The sequence below is a fragment of the Cyanistes caeruleus genome, chromosome 6 (assembly GCF_971803275.1).
Source record: "Cyanistes caeruleus chromosome 6, bCyaCae1.hap1.1, whole genome shotgun sequence".
In the NCBI taxonomy this organism is placed as follows: Eukaryota; Metazoa; Chordata; class Aves; order Passeriformes; family Paridae; genus Cyanistes; species Cyanistes caeruleus.
In genome coordinates this window covers 2,699,887-2,718,179 of record NC_141706.1, presented here as the reverse complement: position 1 = coordinate 2,718,179, position 18,293 = coordinate 2,699,887, and the positions used below count along the sequence as shown (strand labels likewise).

Sequence of the window (18,293 nt, the reverse complement as noted above, 5' to 3'; positions counted from 1 at the left end):
ACAGTAAAAACGTGATCTATTATCAACCCTAATAACCATTTCATCTGCTCAGATAAAAGCACCTCTCTCAGTTAAAGGTGTCTTCTACTCACCACTGCAAATAAGATGAATTTTTAAGATTACATATCTAATGAAAACTTTAAAATCCCTTTCTCACCCTAAGTCTTCAAGCAACTCTCCCACAATCACAAACAAGTTCCTCGTGGATCAGCTAAATCCATACCAAATAGAAACTGCCTGTATCACAGCAACAAACACAAAGTTTACAAATACATCTCCACAGCTACTGCTATAAGTGCCAAGCATAATAGAAACATCAATATCTTTTGCATTAGTGCACGTCAGGAGCTGCATTGCTGCTGCAGCTGAGCAGGATTAAAACACAGCCAAAGCTGCTGCTACATCACTTCACCTACAAACAACTCACAAATTCGATGAAGATGAAACCTTTCCAGAACATGGCTTTGTCTTCTCTGCTTTGGTAACAGATCCTCAGTCGGAATGTTCCAAATTTTAAATGAAAATGTTCCAGGAGAAAGCTGAGAGGCCACCACACAGCTCCCTCTACTGTGAGCCAGGAGAGGAAATTGTCCAAGATCTCAACTCCACAGAGAAATGGGTTACTGAGGCAAACAAGGGAATGCAACAGAAGTAGCTAAGGAGCTAAATAGAAACCCCAGACCTCAGAAAATTGAGATAAAGTGGAAACATCAGGGCTTGGGCTCTGCTAGAAGACAGTATCACAGAATGAGAGGATGGCTGAGGCTGGGAGGATTGGGGGACTCATTGAGTCCATCCCACCCCCAAGTGGGGACACTTCTGTCAGCTTTGTGTATCTCCACCAACAGAGACTCCACAACCTCTCTGGGCAGCCTGTGCCACCTCCTCAGCAGAAGAAAAGAGTTTTCCTACACTCAGAAGGCATCTCCTGTGTTTCAGTTTGTAGCAGCTGCCTCTGGTCCTGGCACTGAGCAGGGAGCTCCTCCACATCCTCCCCTCAGGGACGAGGCTGTTCCACCCCTGGAGGCTAAGAGCCCTTAAATACCAAACCCAAACACGTTCCTTTCACTAATCAAAAAGTAGCTCACCAAAACACAACAAAGAAGTATCAAGAAAAGCCAGAAGCAGATTTTCATCAGGCTGCTAGAAAGTTTTGACAATTTTTTTTTAACCCTGCGTGTATTTGGGAGCAGAGTTTCAAATGAACCAACTTATGGTCACCAGAAACCATTTTGTGGAAGTCTCACATGTGGAAGTCTCACACGTGGAAGTCTCACAACCTAATAGTCTTTTTCATGGCAAAAAAAAAAAAAAAAAGTTTGGTCTTATTAAATTTGCTGCATCTAAAACAAATTTGAGCAAGTGATAATGCAGAATTTTAATCCTGTTAGATGAGCAGCATTCTCAGTGCCTGCACAGGGAGCTGACAGCACCGGGCCCATTACTGAAATCAGAGAGGTGACATTTCTGTTCCCTTCCAAATAAATACAAAGGCAATTGTGTGTGAAGTTAAACCCTGAAATGGTTTTACCGACCCTCTGTAAGCATTTTTAGTTGAATAACTTTCCCATAAAGGTTCAAATATAATGACAGTAGCCACATTATTAATTGCATGTATAATTACTTTTGTTATTTATGTGTTACTACAAGTGTCTGTGGTTATTTCTGACCAATACGAATGATCTCACAGCCTAGTGGTTAATAACCAAATATTTAAATTATGTGTAGGCTTTCTTAAAATATTTTTGAAAAATCATGCCTGAAACTTAAATTTCATTCTGAAACTTAACAACTGACATTAATCTATCAACCTGTCCCTAAAATCCTAGTTATTTTGCTACTAAATCCCTCTTTTTTTCATGTTTCTTGCTTTTCCCCCTACACTGCCATAGGTTATTTGTGCCAGAATTTTATTTTTTCAGTTGGAAAAATCGCTAGCAGTCTTCTGAAGGAGAAAAGCAACAACTTCAGCAGAAGTTAATCAGCTAAATTCAACTTTCTAATTGTAAAGAATCTCATGATGAACACTTAAAAGATTCCATCATGTCTTGTTGGGAAGAAACAATAGCCTTAGCTAAAAATTAAGTGATTTATGTATCTGAATTCAAGGCACATTTAAAATATTACTATAGTGTCATTAAAATAGTGGTGATTCCAAATAAAGATTTACTTGATGATAGATTTGTCCAACAACATAATTTATGATATCTTGTATTAGATCAACCAATTTAACTGAAAAACCAAGCATTTTTACAGGAAGATGAAAAGGACACCAGGGAGTACACAAAAAACAAGATGTCTTTTTCAAATCTGGCCTGGTCTAGAAAAACCCTTCCCTTCTGCATGTAGTGTGTGGAATGGAACACAGATTTCTTCAAGATACTGATATGGTTCACCTGCTTGTTGACATTTTATTGCTGAATATGACAGTCAAAGCCCTTTGATATTAATTGTAGAAAACAAATAATTAAAATCTGTTACATTCAATTACCTCTAGCAAAAAAACATTACTCTTAAATCAAGCTACCTGGACAGAAATTTAGTTAACAAACATAAGGATTTCAAATAGTTTTGTATAAAGGACAAATCTATGCCATATGATTCAGGATATCAAATAAACCATTGCAGAGAAGAGACCAGATACACACAGCTCCACATGTCCTTGATGAGAGGATTTGTAATTCTCAATTACAAATTTATGTCATTTCATTATCAGATCAACTGATAAATACTGCATGAGAAACTGAACAGTAAGGAATTTATTACTTGAATTAGAATAGAATATATTTACATCCAAAGTCCTCCTAATCAAAAATCAGTTAAGTCTATTATTCTTTACTATACTGAAGTGAATACCTGAAGAGTAAAAATGAATATAGCACTATTTATTTGCTGCAAAATAATCAGTATATTCCAAATCAAATGATCAGTGCATGAACACCTTAGATTGGTATCATCTTCCTTTTGTGAGGAATCCACACAATTTCAACAATTCAATTCAACAGTGCCACATTTAACTTCTCCAACAATATTTTACCAAACATCATGGCAACAAGTAAAGTTCTAAAATACAGGTAAATAAGTGTAGTAGCTAGTATGGCAAAAAATTTAGAGATATATTTAGAAATATGAATTATATATTCACCCAATGTTAAAAGCAAGTGATATAAATTAACTTCCTATTTTCCACCTCTCAGAATATTTTTAATTATATATCTACTATACTGCATACTGGCATTTATCTAAAAAGGTTGATGAAATATCTTATTTGATGGTTCCATCCTTCTGAGCATCTTCATCACACAGCTTGCTAAATCAAAGCTATTTTACCTGAAAAAATACTTCACAAGTAGGAAAGTTACATGCAAAAAGTACTTATTGCTCTTCCATGCTAAAAGCTGCATATTCATGGGAAATATTCTATTTATCTCAAACATTTGCTGCACCTTTTTCACTTATCTTTATATTTTCTATGATCTGTATAGCACACTTCTAGTCATTATCTATAGCAGAAGCTTTCACACATCTATTTACCTGTGGAGCCACCCCAAGTGGGGATTTCACTGCCAGTCCTCAAAACAAGAGCTGGAAACCCAGGCTGAGCTCAGAGGAACACACAGGACAAAGTCACAGTCTTCTCTAAAGCAGGACTGTGCTGTCCTGTTTTCCCAATGCATAACAACTTGATATTTTTTTGTTACATCTCAATAATAAATCAGCTGTAGTGGTTTTGTGTCACATGGTTTTGAAAAACCTCCACCACACCTGCACACACACAGACAGAAGACCCTTACAAATATTTTGCTAAAAGCTGCACAGTCAGAAACATTTGGATAACCATTGGTGAGGGTTAAAGCTCTGAGAGCTTCTCCTAGCAGAGTTCTGCAATGCTCCTCCATCTTCAGAGCAGGGATGAGTTCCAGCAGAGTTTGGATGGGGCTGATCCATCACTCCCAGTCCACACCTGGAGCCTTTCCTCGGATATGGGCAGGGCCAGGGGATGGAGTCACATCCACTCCCCAGGAGGCATACATGAACAATTCCAAAAATCTTTTTCCCCCTCTATTAACAGTGATTAATTAATTAACAATGCTGGCATAACACAATGGAGATTACCTGCTACTTGTACAGCAGAGTTTCCTCACACAAAGCTCTTGTTACGACACAAAAGAAGTTCCCACACCGGCATGCAGGTATTTTACTTACACTTAAATGCACCACAGAGTCCTTGTACATTCATGCCCTTGCACTGGAGCTGTCAGCAGCTATTTCACATCTGGCACCACCCTCTGAGACACTCAGCTTGGAACTCAAGGGTGAGGGTTGAGTAGACGGGCATGACACAAAGTTGGAAGGTCCTTTACAAGTAATAGTAGTTTCTCCTGCCTTCCAACAAGAAGCAGCTAAGTATTCTTGCCGCCTTTGTATTATCTAGATAATAAACAATCTATACTGTTTTCTTCTAAAATATTCTTATCTTAGTTCTTCACTCTGTTTATAAGCACAAACACAATCAGAATGCAGAATTTTCTGTTGAGATCTCCAGCAGGTAGAAAGCATTAGAGTCATCCCAGCTTGTAAGTTATATTCATCAAGTACCTCTTAACTGCAGCATGTTGATGTCATAAAGTAAATATTTAACTGCAGACATCATTCCTCCAAACAGTTCTGCTTATTTCACACATCAGAAGCTTCTGGTTTTCTCCAGGGAGTTTCTGATCACTTCCACTGGTGTTATCCAATACCCCCTCATTCTGCGCTTTCCTGCTTCTGTATATACAAGTCACTCCAGCACTTAAATAAAGAATACAATCCAAAATCACTACTGGAGACACACAAGCACAGGCACAAATCACAAATCCAGTCCCTGGATTTCCTAGTAGCAAAAACATTCCGCTCGTGTATCCTGACAGTTTCTTTGGTGTGCAGCTTTTAACCCAGCCCAGCCTATCCCAAAATTTTTCACATAGTTAAGGTTCCCAGCACGCAGTATTAAACAAATCCTTACAGCAAAAAAAGCACTTAATTGTTTCTATCTCGTCATTTGGAGAAGCCAAAAGAGGCACAGATGCATGTGCTCAGCCTGGCCTCTGCTCTGGGAAGGAGAGTGATGGGAGTTTCTGAAGGGCTGTGTGCTGGTACAAACCAGCCTCATGCATTTCAGGAAACCACTTCTCCCCCTTCTAGCCTGTAAGGTTAAGGTTTACCATCGCTGACCAAAAACAAACAAACAAACCCAAAGAGTAAAACGCACAAACAAATCAAAAATCCAAACAAAACAAAAAGAAACCAACAAAACTATTGTTTTCACATGTGTAAAACTACTGCTGGTCCTTTCAGCTGCCTGGCTGGGAAAGTTTGGTGGAGATAAGGCTCTCTGATAGCTGGGTAAATGCTTACTTAATCGTGGAGCAGCAGCTGGGGAGGCACACCCTGCCCCGCTCTTGCTCAGCCGGCAGCCTGCCATCAGCACACCGTGCGCTTTCCTCCGGGGGAGCAAAACCCCAACCAGCCCCTCAGCACCGCCATTAACCCGGGCCACGAAAAGCCGGGCTCAGCAGGAGGGGTTTACAGGAGCAGGAAGGAGCGGCTGCCTACGCACCGGGGTCCGGGCGGGGGCTGAGAGCTCAGGCAGGTGTCTGGAAACAAAGTGCAGAGCAGTGTCCGAGGGACAGCCTCCCTGGAGCTCCCCTGGAGCTCCGCTCCAGCGCTCCCCTGACCCGGCTTGGCCCGGGCTCCAGGGGCGTTTCTGCCCCCGCCCCAGGGCGGCCCCAGCCGGGGCTCGGGTGCAGCCCCGTGACTGCACCGCGCCCTTCCAGGAAGGAAGCGCCGGGGAGAGGCCGTCCCGGCACCTGATCCACCGGGAGAGGCCATCCCGGCACCTGATCCACCGGGAGAGGCTGTCCCGGGACCCAATCCACCGGGAGAGGCCGTCCCGGTACCTGAGCCACCGGGATCCCGCTGCTCACCCCGGGAGAGGCTGTCCCGGCACCTGATCCACCGGGAGAGGCCGTCCCGGCACCTGATCCACCGGGAGAGGCCGTCCCGGCACCTGATCCACGGGGAGAGGCCGTCCCGGCACCTGATCCACCGGGATCCCGCTGCTCACCCCGGGAGAGGCTGTCCCGGGACCCGATCCACCGGGAGAGGCTGTCCCGGGACCCGATCCACCGGGAGAGGCTGTCCCGGGACCCGATCCACCGGGAGAGGCTGTCCCAGCACCCGATCCACCGGGAGAGGCTGTCCCGGCACCCGATCCATCGAGATCCCGTCGCTCAGGCCGTGAGGGGCTGCCTGCCCCCGGAGCCGCCCCGCCCGGGCCCTGTCCGCAGCGGGACAGGTAGGGCAGCGCTGGGGAGCGGGATGAGCTGCTCCCCCTTCACGGGCGCTCCCCGGGAGCTCGTCCTGTTGTGGCCAGTGCCCTGGGCACGGTGGCACAGCCAGCCCCGAGTGGCTGTCGCACGTCCCCGCCTCGGGCGGCGATCGTGTCTGGACCCGTGTCGGGTGACACCGTGCCGAGTTACGGGTTTGCTCCGTGCCTCTGACAAAACGGGCTTTGTGGCTGTTCCCGTCGGGGAGGTTTTATTACCTCCTCCGGCAGCAAAGGCGTAGCTCTGCAGTTTCGGAGCCGACCTGGGGCACCCTGCGGGGGCTCTTTCCCCGTCAATTCGCCCTGTTTGGCCGGGAGAGGAGAGCAGGAGGCGGCCAGAGCGGCCCCTTTGTGTGGATGTTACACAACGAGAGCTCCGCAAGAGACAGGCAGGACCAGTTGGGCTCGGTGTCTTCAAGGGACCCATCAGGCTGGAGTGCGTGTAGGAGCTTGCGCTGGATGACTTCATTGACAGGATTCACTCAGGGTTCATCGCTGCCACTTGAGAGGATTGCGCTGTCATTCTTTGTTAACTCACCTCGGTTTCTGTCTCACAGATCCCCGACATGTTCGCGTTTTTGGTGGTGCTGTGTCAACTCCACGTGATGATGTTGGCGTTTCCTCACTGCCCTGGGAGATTAAGTAACTTGAAGCAACCTGAATGGAAAGATGGTAACTTAATTTTAACTTGTGCTTTCCACGTTTGTGGAAATCTGTGCTTTCCAAAATTGCTTCTAACTTTGCTTTGCTTGCTTCTTCAGTTGTTGTTTTGGGCTTGGTTTTTCTTTTTGGTGGTTTTGTTGTTTGAGTTTGTTTGGGTTTTTTTTACTTTATGTAAAAAATTAAGCTCTTTTATGCTTAATTTCAGATTATTTTAATATCTTTTGCTGAAATTATTGATAATTGACTTTGGTGTTAATATCAAGTATTTATCAGATCTAGTGGCAAGTGCAGGTTGGGAAAACTGAACTTTTTCCAGGCCTCTGGGATTATTGTGGTTGATAAAACCAGAATCCTTTAAGTAACATTAAAATTCAAAAGGTATGAAAGCTGTGTTAAGACAGTATTGTTTTGGTACTACTTGAGCACATCACAGTTGTGTTTGTATATCTGAAATTGCTTTGTATTTGAAAGGCTTTATTTGGTTGTTTTTTGAAATTCATATTTTCTCTCAGTTCCTGGAAATTTTCTTACAACACCTGGAAAGATAAGCATAGTGCTGCTTTTGGAGTTCTTCCCTGTGGAGGGAGAGAAGTGGTGAGGAACTCTTATAAAAACAAATATGTTCCCCAGAGGAACTCAAGCACTTCGAAGCAAAACCATGTGATGCTAAACATTTTAAAATTCCTTCAAAAAAGAATTTCTAACTTAGCTGTGTGGTCTTCTCAATGGCCAAGGAGTGCTGAAACCTTAAGACAGACTTTAAAAAGTTATCACATCGATCAGGAGGCTCCTTCAGGGCGGTGTGGAGCACAAACCATGGCTAGCAGAAAAATGCTTGCCGTGATGATTTGTTAAAATCCATATTGCTCTGGGTAAAAAATGTCAGGCTGCCTCATTCCTGTGAGAATTCTCTCCTCACAATAGGCCCAAAGCACTCCTCCTTTAAAGACAGAGTTGGAAAGAAAGGACCAAACCCTTTATCCAATAATTTAGCGAGTAGAACGGTTGCCAAAGGTTGGAGTACCTGCATTGAGAGGTTGCCCTTCAGTATTTTCTGAACATCCTTTACCAGCAGAGCTGCTTTACTGAGCATATTGTGTGGTTGCATTTTTAATTAAATGCTGGGCATCCTAAAACTGCGTGGATCATTTTATCAAACCAAGGACTGCAGAATTGCATCCAGGTCCCTCACATTTAGGATACTATTCAAATCCATCTGTTTCATTTTTCAAACATTGTTTGAATCAGCAGGTAGCAAGTAATTTGGAGATGGAGATACAGAGATACTTGACAAATTGAAGAAAGTGCAGATAAATGGATAAAAATTCTTGACAAGAAAAAAATGATCCATGAATTCCTGGAAATTGAGGGTTCTAGGCTCCAGGCAGCTTGCTTATGCATTCCATTTTTTAAAAAAAAAATGGATGAGTTCTCTAGGTTAATTCAAAGGACAGCTAATACTACTTTTCATGGTACAGAGAGAAACACTACTGGGCAAAACTGAAGATCTCTGCTTCAGAAGACTCAAGTTATTTTTGTAATTTGCACTGAGCCAAGAATATTGATAATATTTTTTTTTCCATGTAATCTTTTTCCCTTTCCACTTGTGGATTTGAGGGAATTTTGATCTGGTTTTGGCTTCTGGTTTTTGGGGTTTTTTTTTGTTGCTGTTGTTAAGTCCTTTTCTCTGGCTACTCTTTAGGTATATATAAATATTTTAAGCCTAGATTTTCTTGCAATTGCTTTAGAATAACAAAAAATAATGCATGTGCACATGTGTAGCTACTTCAGTACACAGTGTATCAGTATGCAAATTATATAAATATATGCTGTCATATTCCTTAAATATACTATAATACTAAAGACATAATCAATATGTAAATTATCCTGCAGTTTTCTCAGTTTTCAGGGAGCAAAGTGTTATGAGGCACCACTGCAAGGTCTAACAGTAAATATTAGGGTGAAAATTCCAGAGCAATGTGATAATCTTGCCAAACAGGCTAACAAGAACACAAAGCTAATTTGTAGCTGAATAACTTTATCCCGAATCTCATCTCCTTTTTTAGCCATCTGGCTTGGTATGTAACAATGCTGTTTCTGCATTACACTTGCAAAAATAATCCTCTAGTCATTTTGTTTAAGCAAATAGCCTGAATTTCATGGACATAGATTAGGCTTTCACTAGAAACCTAGGTTTGCCCTATAACTTTTTTTTTTTTTTTTAATAAGAAACTGTAGCAAGAGCAGGCTAAAACTTGACTATGGAAAATGCCTAGTGAGGAAATACATTCCTGTATTCCAAAGCTTTTATAATTTCACTCACTGCAATCTCACCTCACAACTTGCTCCATGAGGCCTCATGGAACATAAAAGAAGAGAATAAGTACATATCTTCAGAAATGAATGTTGTCAGTAAAATTCATATCATGGACAAATTTAGAACAAATCAACTTGGCAATATGGCACCTTTACATAAAGTTGGTGCCACAATTGTGAAAAGAAAACAAATGTAGAATGAATAGGAATCTGGTGATGAGATTTAAAACCTAAATTCTCTAAATAAAATTTGGTGCTCACAGATACCAGAATACTGATAAATGTATATTTTGGTTTTACCTTCCCTCACCCTTGCCTCCTTCCTCCACTAGGTCAGGGTGTTTCTTACTTTAGATCTGACTGAATTCTGCTTTATGTGACAATTACTTTGTTGTTAAAAGCTCCAGTAAAAACTGATGCTCACATCCCAGAGGAGCTCACACCAAACCTTGACCAACAGTTCTCATCTCAAATTCTCTTGGTCAGGATAAGGAATAGCTGAGATGGCTTATGAGAAAGGCAAATATGTTTATTTTACGTTACATAGCTAGAAAAGATAGTAGTGAAGAAGACATTTTATGAGTAGACTTCGATATTTTTGTCCCTTGTAGGTAGCTGAGAGATGCTAGGGAAAGAAATTATCCCAATGTGCTCCTTTAAGATCTTTACCATTCTTTAAAAATACCAAATTTAGCCTTCCTAACTTGTTTTAAATCAACTTGATTTTTTTTTTTTTCATTAGTGTTCACATCTGCTAGGGAGGCCAATTTATTCATTGGACGACATCTTCTGAACAACAGATTTGATTTTGAAGCATTCACAGCTGATAATCTGGAAAGGGAATGCTATGAAGAACTGTGCAATTATGAAGAAGCAAGAGAAATTTTTGAAGACCCAGATAAAACGGTAGCAGTTCAAATTTAATTTAATATAGTGAGGGAGGTTATTGGCTATAAAACCTTATTTTTGTACACAAATTATTCTAACACAAATTTTTGTACACAAATAATGTAACTCCTCTAACAGAGCACTAACTTAATTTGTTCTAAAAGTAGATATCCCAATTACATGGGATTCTTGCTTTAAATACACAGTGAATGCGCTTGAATATGTATTATTGTCTTAAAGACTTTAGACGTGGACTTGAATTCTGCAAACAAATAGAAATGAAGCTTCAGAAGTCCTGCTTGTGGATATTCCTATATTTGCAGACTTCTGGATTTTATAGTAACTTCTCAGCATCCAATTTAAATGTTTCACATGTTCTCTTTATTAACTGTAATATGTAACTAATATTACATCCTTATGTCATGGCAAAGAAGTATTTTGTAAGAGGCCAGTATGGAGCAAATCTGCAGTTCAGCTATTGCTGAGTATTCCTATAGCACCATATTCTGATTCCCCACCTAGACATAGCTGTGAAGAAGCCTGAGATATATATATATATATATATGTAAAGAAACAATAATAAACCTTTCAGCTCAATAAAGGAATGTGAAGATTATCTGGATACTCATTCTTGCACATGCAGCAAGACTTTCTTTGTGATTCTAGGTGTGCTCTGTAGGAAGAGCAAGGAATAACACCCCTGTTCTAAGGGTGGAAGTGTTAGCTTGCTGTTGCTAACACTATCCTAAGAAAAAGGTCAAATTGCTAAATTGAAATCTTGCTGGAGTCTTTTGCTAGGTTGCAAAAGTGAAAATTGTAACTCAACAATAACTCATTTCAGGCATACAACATAAAAGTTTTTCTCTTAAATGAATCCCAGCTATTTCTCCTAGCTGATATGCATTCAAATGCTGTTCAGGCAAATGTCAGAATCTTAAGAATTTAACTTCAAATACTGTTTTGTAGGGATTTGCAAAAAAAAAAAAATAATTATAAGCATTTGTTTGGTGTCAGAACATACCCTGACTTCTACTGTAACCAGGCAGAAATATGAGGTAACACTGGACGGTTAAATACACTTTTTTCTTTTAATTTTTTAAAATTTTAATGCAAAGTTGTAGAAGAAAAACATCATAGGATGAGTAAATACAAATCCCTCAGCAGGAGTTATTTCTGTTTTTGCCATTGTTAAATTCTGCCCAAGGTACCATATTAAATAAGTCAATAGGCCTGTCACTTATGTATCTTATATAAATCTGTTTCTTTTTGGGTTTTATAGATGGATTTTTGGAAAGACTATTCAACTAAAGGTACTAAAATAAAAATAGGTAGGTCATCTTTTTACTTTTTTTATTATATTGCAATATTTTCTGGTTGTTATAATAATACATTCTTAATAGATCATTAATCCAGTTAAGGAAATCAGAAGTTATCTTTTTACTGAAGATCACTGTGAACCATAAAAATATGTTCAATTATCTGATACTATAAAACTGTAGCATCTTAAAGTGGGATCCATTATAGGCCTGTAGGTGAAAACTATAATTTCCTTGACCATTCCTGTATCACACAATTGGTAAACTCTGCAGTAATTCTGTGGCTGTTCTCTGTGGTTTGGTTTTGTTTTTTCTCACCTTCATTTCTTTAATAGTAATATATAATAGCCTGATTTAGGCTCAGAGTAGTCTGATGCCAGATGTTTAATAAAAAATGGTCAGTTAGACTTGAGGAAAGAACTACAGCCTGATCAAGGTCACAAATACATGAAGGAATATTTGGAAGGCATTAGAAGACAGGCATCTCAACAGTTTCATGTAGAGAAAAGGAGACATCTACTCCCTTTTGCTTTAGGTTGCCGGTGAATGATACTTTTGGGTTGTGTTGCACAGATTTTCAGCAAGTTAGAGATCTGTGGAAGAAACAGCTTTATAGCAGTGCAAAAGTAGTATTTTACAGTATTTACAATATTTGACTGCAGGCTGGATGGAAAGAACACATAATGAAAATCACCAATGTTTCCTCTCCAGGTGATGAGACACTACAGAAGATTAACGTCACGGGACTGCTCATCAGCCTGGTTGCTGCTGGAGTGCTGCTGGTTACAATTACACTGATTATCTTCTACTGCTGCAAGAGCAGATGCAAATCAAGACAACCACCAGGGTAAGGAATTTCACTGCTTAAAAAATCCAAACACACACCAAAACAAACTCTTGCTTAAGAGTGGCATGTAAAAATCACTGTGGGTTGGTTTAACTTGGAAAATCCAGTGGAAGTCCTAGTTTTTACTTGCCCAGAAGCAAAGTTAAGTGAGCACCAACAGTAGTTTTGCTGCAGTTAATAACACAAAAACATAAAACAATATTGCACACCCAAACCTTTGGGTTTGCTTTTATTTTATTACATGCATGTGTGTTCTTGGTTTCAAAATAGTCTTACTAAGATGATGGAATAATTTTAATAGGTGGGGGCCTGCAGTGGGAAGCCTAATGTGTTCTGTTGGCACTTTCAAATAATCTGTGTGCCCTTCATGGGATGTGCTATACCTCATCTGAAGCAGTTGTAGTAGTAGATGGTGAAGCAGTTTGGAGAAAATGCTTTTTTACCAGGTCTCTAATTCTGAGTACTCCTTTGTCCCAGACTTGAAAGGAATATAAGAGGATTCTGTGCTTTCTCTTCACTATTAATTTCACATCACTGAGCTATTCTTACCCTGTGGTTTGAAGAGAATATTTGGCTTCTGGTCTTTGTGATCACTGAAGGCACGTTTTTTTCTCTTGTGTGTGTTTTTGGGTTGTTTGGGGTTCTGGTTTTTTTTATGATTAAGACTTTATCTTCTTGCTTCCCTTTAAAGCAGAAGTTTCCACTTACCTGCTGTTACCTTTGTTTAGGTACTTGGATTATGTAAGAAGCAGAAGACGTAATTCAGCCAACATCTTCAGGAGGCACGAAGAGTTTTCTTTAAACCCCCTTCCTCTCCGAGCTGACGATTCAGGACTACCCACTTATGAGCAAGCAGTTAATTCAGATGGACTACACCATGTGCCCCCACCCCCTTACCCAGGGCCCCCCAGAAATGCACGAGTCTTTCAAAAATCCATGTCTCTTCCTGGCCCCTAGGCACTAACCTCCTGCTGGGGTCAGGGAGGGGATCACTGGAACATATAACATACTTTTGAAAAAGTGTGTGCTACCTTGCATATTGCAAGATGATTTATAAAAATGTGAAAGATCTTTTGGACAACTAGGAACAAGTGAAGTTCCCATTTGGGAAAAGAGGTCACCTGATGGAAAGGCTGCAGGACTGTTCTTTGCACAAAGTCACTGTGCTAAGAGGAGAGAATGCATAAAAAGCAACTTCTTGTACTGCTGCCCTCTTCCATATGAGCCATCCCATCAAACTATTGATGTTTTATTAATAATTTCATCTTTTTTTTTCTTTAGAAAGAACAGTATTTTAATTGCTCATATTGACACTAAACATTTTTTGTGACTTTATACTTAAAATTACCATAAGAATTCTTTGTTGTTTTGACATATTCACCTCTTTACTGGGTGATTTTTCTATTCATTCTTGTAATAGATTTGAGTGTGAAAATTATTCCATGACTTGACCTTCCAAATATATATATATATATAAATATATATATTTATAAATATATTTATATATTTATATATACTATATATAAATATATATAGTACTGCTATTGGATTACACTGGTTTGTTTTAGACATTGCTGATCACATGCCTTAATTTGTTGTATTTTTATGATCATAATTCTGCATCAAAAGAAGCATTCATTACATGGCACACTACCAATTCAGACAAAGTATACTTGCATCAAATTGTCTTGATGTTCAGTAAATTCCAGGTCAAGGAGAGTAAATAGAATACTGTGGGCCGGAGGATGTTGAGGAGAAAACTAGAGATTTGTCCCTTTTGAAAAGCTACCCAGGTTTCACAGCTAATGTTTCTTTCATAGTTTAAAATCTGAAATGTAGAGAGAGACATTTAACTTTCAAACCAAAGCCAGAACTGCCCCCTAGAAGCACTTTAAGTCTGGCACTACAGGGATGACAAAATGACCCCTGTAAATAGAATGAAACATCAGATCAAAAATCAGATGTCAAGAACTTTTGGGAGTTATTGGTTCACTGTGTCAAGACAGTTTCTGTATCTACAGCTGTAGCCACCATTAATTTTACATCTTATTAAAATATCAACCCCCAGCATTATGCAGCCTGTAGATCTTACTGAGCAAATTGCTGCCCACCACTGGTGTCTCTTGTCCTCCTCACCACAGGAAGCTGTAGCAGAGGGTGTCACAGGAAACATGTCAGGCTGTTTTCTTGTTTGACAGTGGCTGTATGGCTAAGGCACACACAATTAAGTTTTTTAAGAAGAAACAACCCCTCCATTTTTTCCCCCTCATTGAGTCAATGCTGACAACAGCAAATTATATTTCAATTTGTAATGTAATGTTAAGTTAATGTAATGTCTTTGTAATGTAAGTTAAAGGATTAAGGGTTGAGATGAACATGTAATATTTCACTGAATCTTACTGTTTTTAGCATACTAGAAGCTACGGTGTTGCTGACTGAGATACAGAAGATTGGTCCGAGATTTTCAATCTGTAAATGTCTTTGTAATCACGAAAACACTTCAAATCTCGGAATCTCAAGAGGGTACACTGACAGTGCTACACAGTGAAGTCTTGCCCTTTGAAAAACACATACAATGCAGTTGATAGCAGTGCCATTGGTGTTCCTGTTCACAAAACTTCACCATGGAATTTGGCTTTTGACGAGTCACAAATCGCTCTCCAGCTTCTTTTTTTGTTGAGAGATGGGGGAATCCCCACGTTAGGATGTTTCCATTCACTTTTGCCTTACTTGTAAAAGCATTTTGAAGTTTTTGAAGTTCTGTAAGACTAAAACAAATTAACTGTGCGAGGTCACTGCTAACAATCAAAATACAAGGTTACGAGAAGCTATGCAATAAGCTTGCAAAAACATTCTCCCATATTTCCCTTTTATTTAGTCAACAGTTTTTAAATTTTTTAATGTGCATTTCAAGCTCTAGAGCACACTTATACCTAGATTTTTCCTGGGATTCAAAAATTATTTACTAATGGAACTGACAGGAACACTTCCAAGGAAAGGGATTTCACAGGGCTTGTGAGCATTCAGAGATTCTTTAATGTCACTACAGACATCTGGCAAAACCACATTTTTAATACACTACAGAAATTGTACAGAATCCCATTCAATCACTGCAAATTTGCTTTTTCTACTATTCCTACAAATTATTTGCAATTGACTCCATGCAATACAAGCAAAAATCTCGTCCTTCATAATTAATCAAAAAAGAGATTGATTAAGATTTAGAAGGTGTAACTGTTAAACATCAATGGTGTAGTGCTTAGGGCAGTAAAGTGTCCTTTCAGTAGAGTAAAACACTCAAATTTAATCAAAGAGTCTGCACCTTAGACCGTAAGAAAAAGTGCAGGGACTGACATTCAAACACTGGTTGCACACAGCATGATCATTTGGAAGACACATCCTGCCTTTTACAAAGAAGGAGCAAAATTTAAAATTTAGTTGAATACAGTGTAATTTTACCTCTTGTTGCAGAGGGAGAAAATTCCCTTGAATGGCAGTTTTTTGGGTCGAGTTTGTTTTCCTTCTTTCATCCACTGACTCCTGGCCCATTCTTACCTGGTATCTTGTCTCTTTTTAGAACTCATGATTCAACAGGGTTAAGAGAGGGAAAATCAACAAGAGACAGACTATGGGGAGTTATGAATTTACAAGTGTTGCCACACTTTTAAATTTTACATGCAGCTTCTTTTGAAAATGGAGTTGCTATTAGAATATATAAAGCAGCAAACAGTTTGTACTTCAGAGACTTTTACAAGGGCCATGTGGTAGGACCAGGGGAAATGGCTTTAAACTGACACAGGCCAGGGTTAGATTGGATATTGGGAAGAAATTCTCATTGTGAGGGTGCTGAGGCCCTGGCACAGTTACCCAGAGAAGCTGTGGCTGCTCCATCCCTGGAAATGTTCCAGGCCAGGCTGGATGGGGCTCTGAGCAAGGTGGTCCTGTGGAAGGTGTCCCTGGCCATGGCAGGGTGTCTGGAACTGGATGGTCTTTAAGGTCCCTTCCAATCCAAAGCATTTTGTTCTTAAGTAGGAAGAGGAAGAAGATTTTTGAGGAGCAAAGCAGCAGCAAGTTAACTTGTGTAGAGATGTACATTATCAGTGTTTTCATTTTGGTGTTTCTTTCCAAGACCTTTAGGACACACAGTGGATTCTAAGTGATTTAAAGATCTACTAAGAGAGAAATGAAAACAGAAATGTCTAAACAAAACAGTGGTAAACACACACATTCTGTTTTTAACACTTTAAGTGCTGTTAGCCATTGCCTTGAACAATTTTCCAGATCAGCCTTTTCAGCATCACAGAAGATTACAAAATACAAGTTTTAATAAAACAAGACAGTTTATTAATTAGGGCAAATAATAAGGGTCAGGAAAGTGATTTCTGTGTCGGTTGCAAAATAAATCATTGAACCTGCTAACTGCTGCAATAAGAAAGCCTGCTGTGTGATCCATCAATTATGCATTTATAGGTTGGGGGATTGTTGGGGTTTTTGTGAATTCATCTGAGCAGCAAAACCAAAATACCACACAGAAGTGCACTTCCTCACCATACTGATGAAAATGTGAGTTGTGAAGCATTTGATTCTGGTCCTGTCAAAATCTATGGCAAGGTTTTTATTCCCTTCAGCTGAACTTGGATCAAAAAATGAGATAACTGATCACTTCAGGTAATAAAAAGTATAATGCTCTGCCAAATTATTTACCACAATGCTGTTGCCAAACCCAGTTTAGACTATTCTCTAGTTATAATGATGCCCACTTCTGTTAATTAGAATGTTTCAGTCTGATCTGCCCTTAAAAGTTTTATTTGAAATTTGAAAAACCTAGCAAAAATCCTTATCATTCCTGAGATTACCTGCTGTCAATAAGATTAATTTATTACCTGCATCTTATTAGCAACACTGCTTATAGCTCTTAATAAACCATCAAAATAATAAAAAAAGCCAAAATACAGCAACAAAACAAACTTTTCTATCCACAGTCCCTCCAGCCATCAGAAGTTTTACTGCTGCTATCCTCACTTGTTCCATGTGGTAGAGAAAAGGAAGGAAACTCCAGATTTAAAAGCCATTTTCAAACACTTCAAACATGGTCTTTCTATACTGTAAACACATTTCAATTAATTCCTATCACTGCAAATTTATCACTATCATTTCCAGAATCAAGAACTTGCATGTATTTTCCTCCCAAGAATCTTAAGCAGAGCTTCTCAAATAACCTGCTCTTTATTTAGTTATTTTTGACTATTTCCAGTCATTTCTGAACTGTATAAAAAATTACTTAAGCTTATCAACATATTTCCTTCTACTCATCTGTGAGAATATTTTGAATGCACTTGTCACTGGCTATATTTAATTCTAACTTTGATGTTAAATGCTGTGATATTTTTGGGTGATGGGTAGCAATATTTAAAGCTCTGCTAGTCTCTACCTTATTTTGTAAAACTATTTCCAAATAAACATTTATATAAATTAATAACAGCAAAAGAGAAAATGCTAATTTAGCCTACAATTAAAAAATGAAAAAACCTCTGACCACCCTTTTGATTTCTTTTAAATGGAGTTGGTAACAACATGCCCTCTTCTGAAAGCATTTAAAAGGAGTTTACAAGAAAAATGGAGACAAACTTATTAGCAGGGCCTGTTGTGACAGGACAAGTGGTAATGGTTTTAAACTAAAAGAGGGCAGATTTAGATTAGATACAAGGAAGATTACTTTTTTTTTTACCATAAGGGTGAGGAAACACTGGCACAGGTTGCCCAAAGAACTTTAGGATCCATCCCTGGAAACATTCAAGGCCACGTTGGATGGGGCTCCATCCATGAAGGTGCTCCTTGGAATTAGATGACCTTTAAAGCTCCCTTCCAACCCAAACCATTTTACTTTTACATG

At 39.5% G+C, this 18,293-nt stretch overlaps 2 protein-coding genes across 6 annotated transcripts in view; one reads left to right on the top strand and one right to left on the bottom strand.

The window, feature by feature from the left end:
* CCDC73 (coiled-coil domain containing 73) overlaps window positions 1-6,333 on the bottom strand; it is a 71,988-nt gene extending 65,655 nt beyond the window's left edge. The window contains exons 1-2 of one of the 5 annotated variants that reach the window (XM_086893295.1): window positions 5,603-5,828; window positions 4,117-4,794 (exon numbers count right to left, since the gene is read on the bottom strand). The gene's annotated coding sequence lies outside the window, so the exon portion shown is untranslated. Of the gene's footprint in view, window positions 1-3,534; window positions 5,093-5,400; window positions 5,829-6,171 lie in introns of those variants that run through there. The other 4 variants (XM_086893296.1, XM_086893294.1, XM_023928471.2 and 1 more) reach the window with 4 other exon arrangements.
* PRRG4 (proline rich and Gla domain 4) lies at window positions 5,799-13,838 on the top strand. Its single transcript, XM_086893302.1, has 7 exons — window positions 5,799-6,179; window positions 6,240-6,340; window positions 6,928-7,042; window positions 10,092-10,255; window positions 11,517-11,565; window positions 12,265-12,400; window positions 13,129-13,838. The coding sequence occupies exons 3-7, from the start codon at window positions 6,937-6,939 to the stop codon at window positions 13,355-13,357; spliced, it is 684 nt and encodes a 227-aa protein (XP_086749428.1). The 5' UTR covers window positions 5,799-6,179; window positions 6,240-6,340; window positions 6,928-6,936; the 3' UTR covers window positions 13,358-13,838.
* Window positions 13,839-18,293: the final 4,455 nt, after the last annotated feature.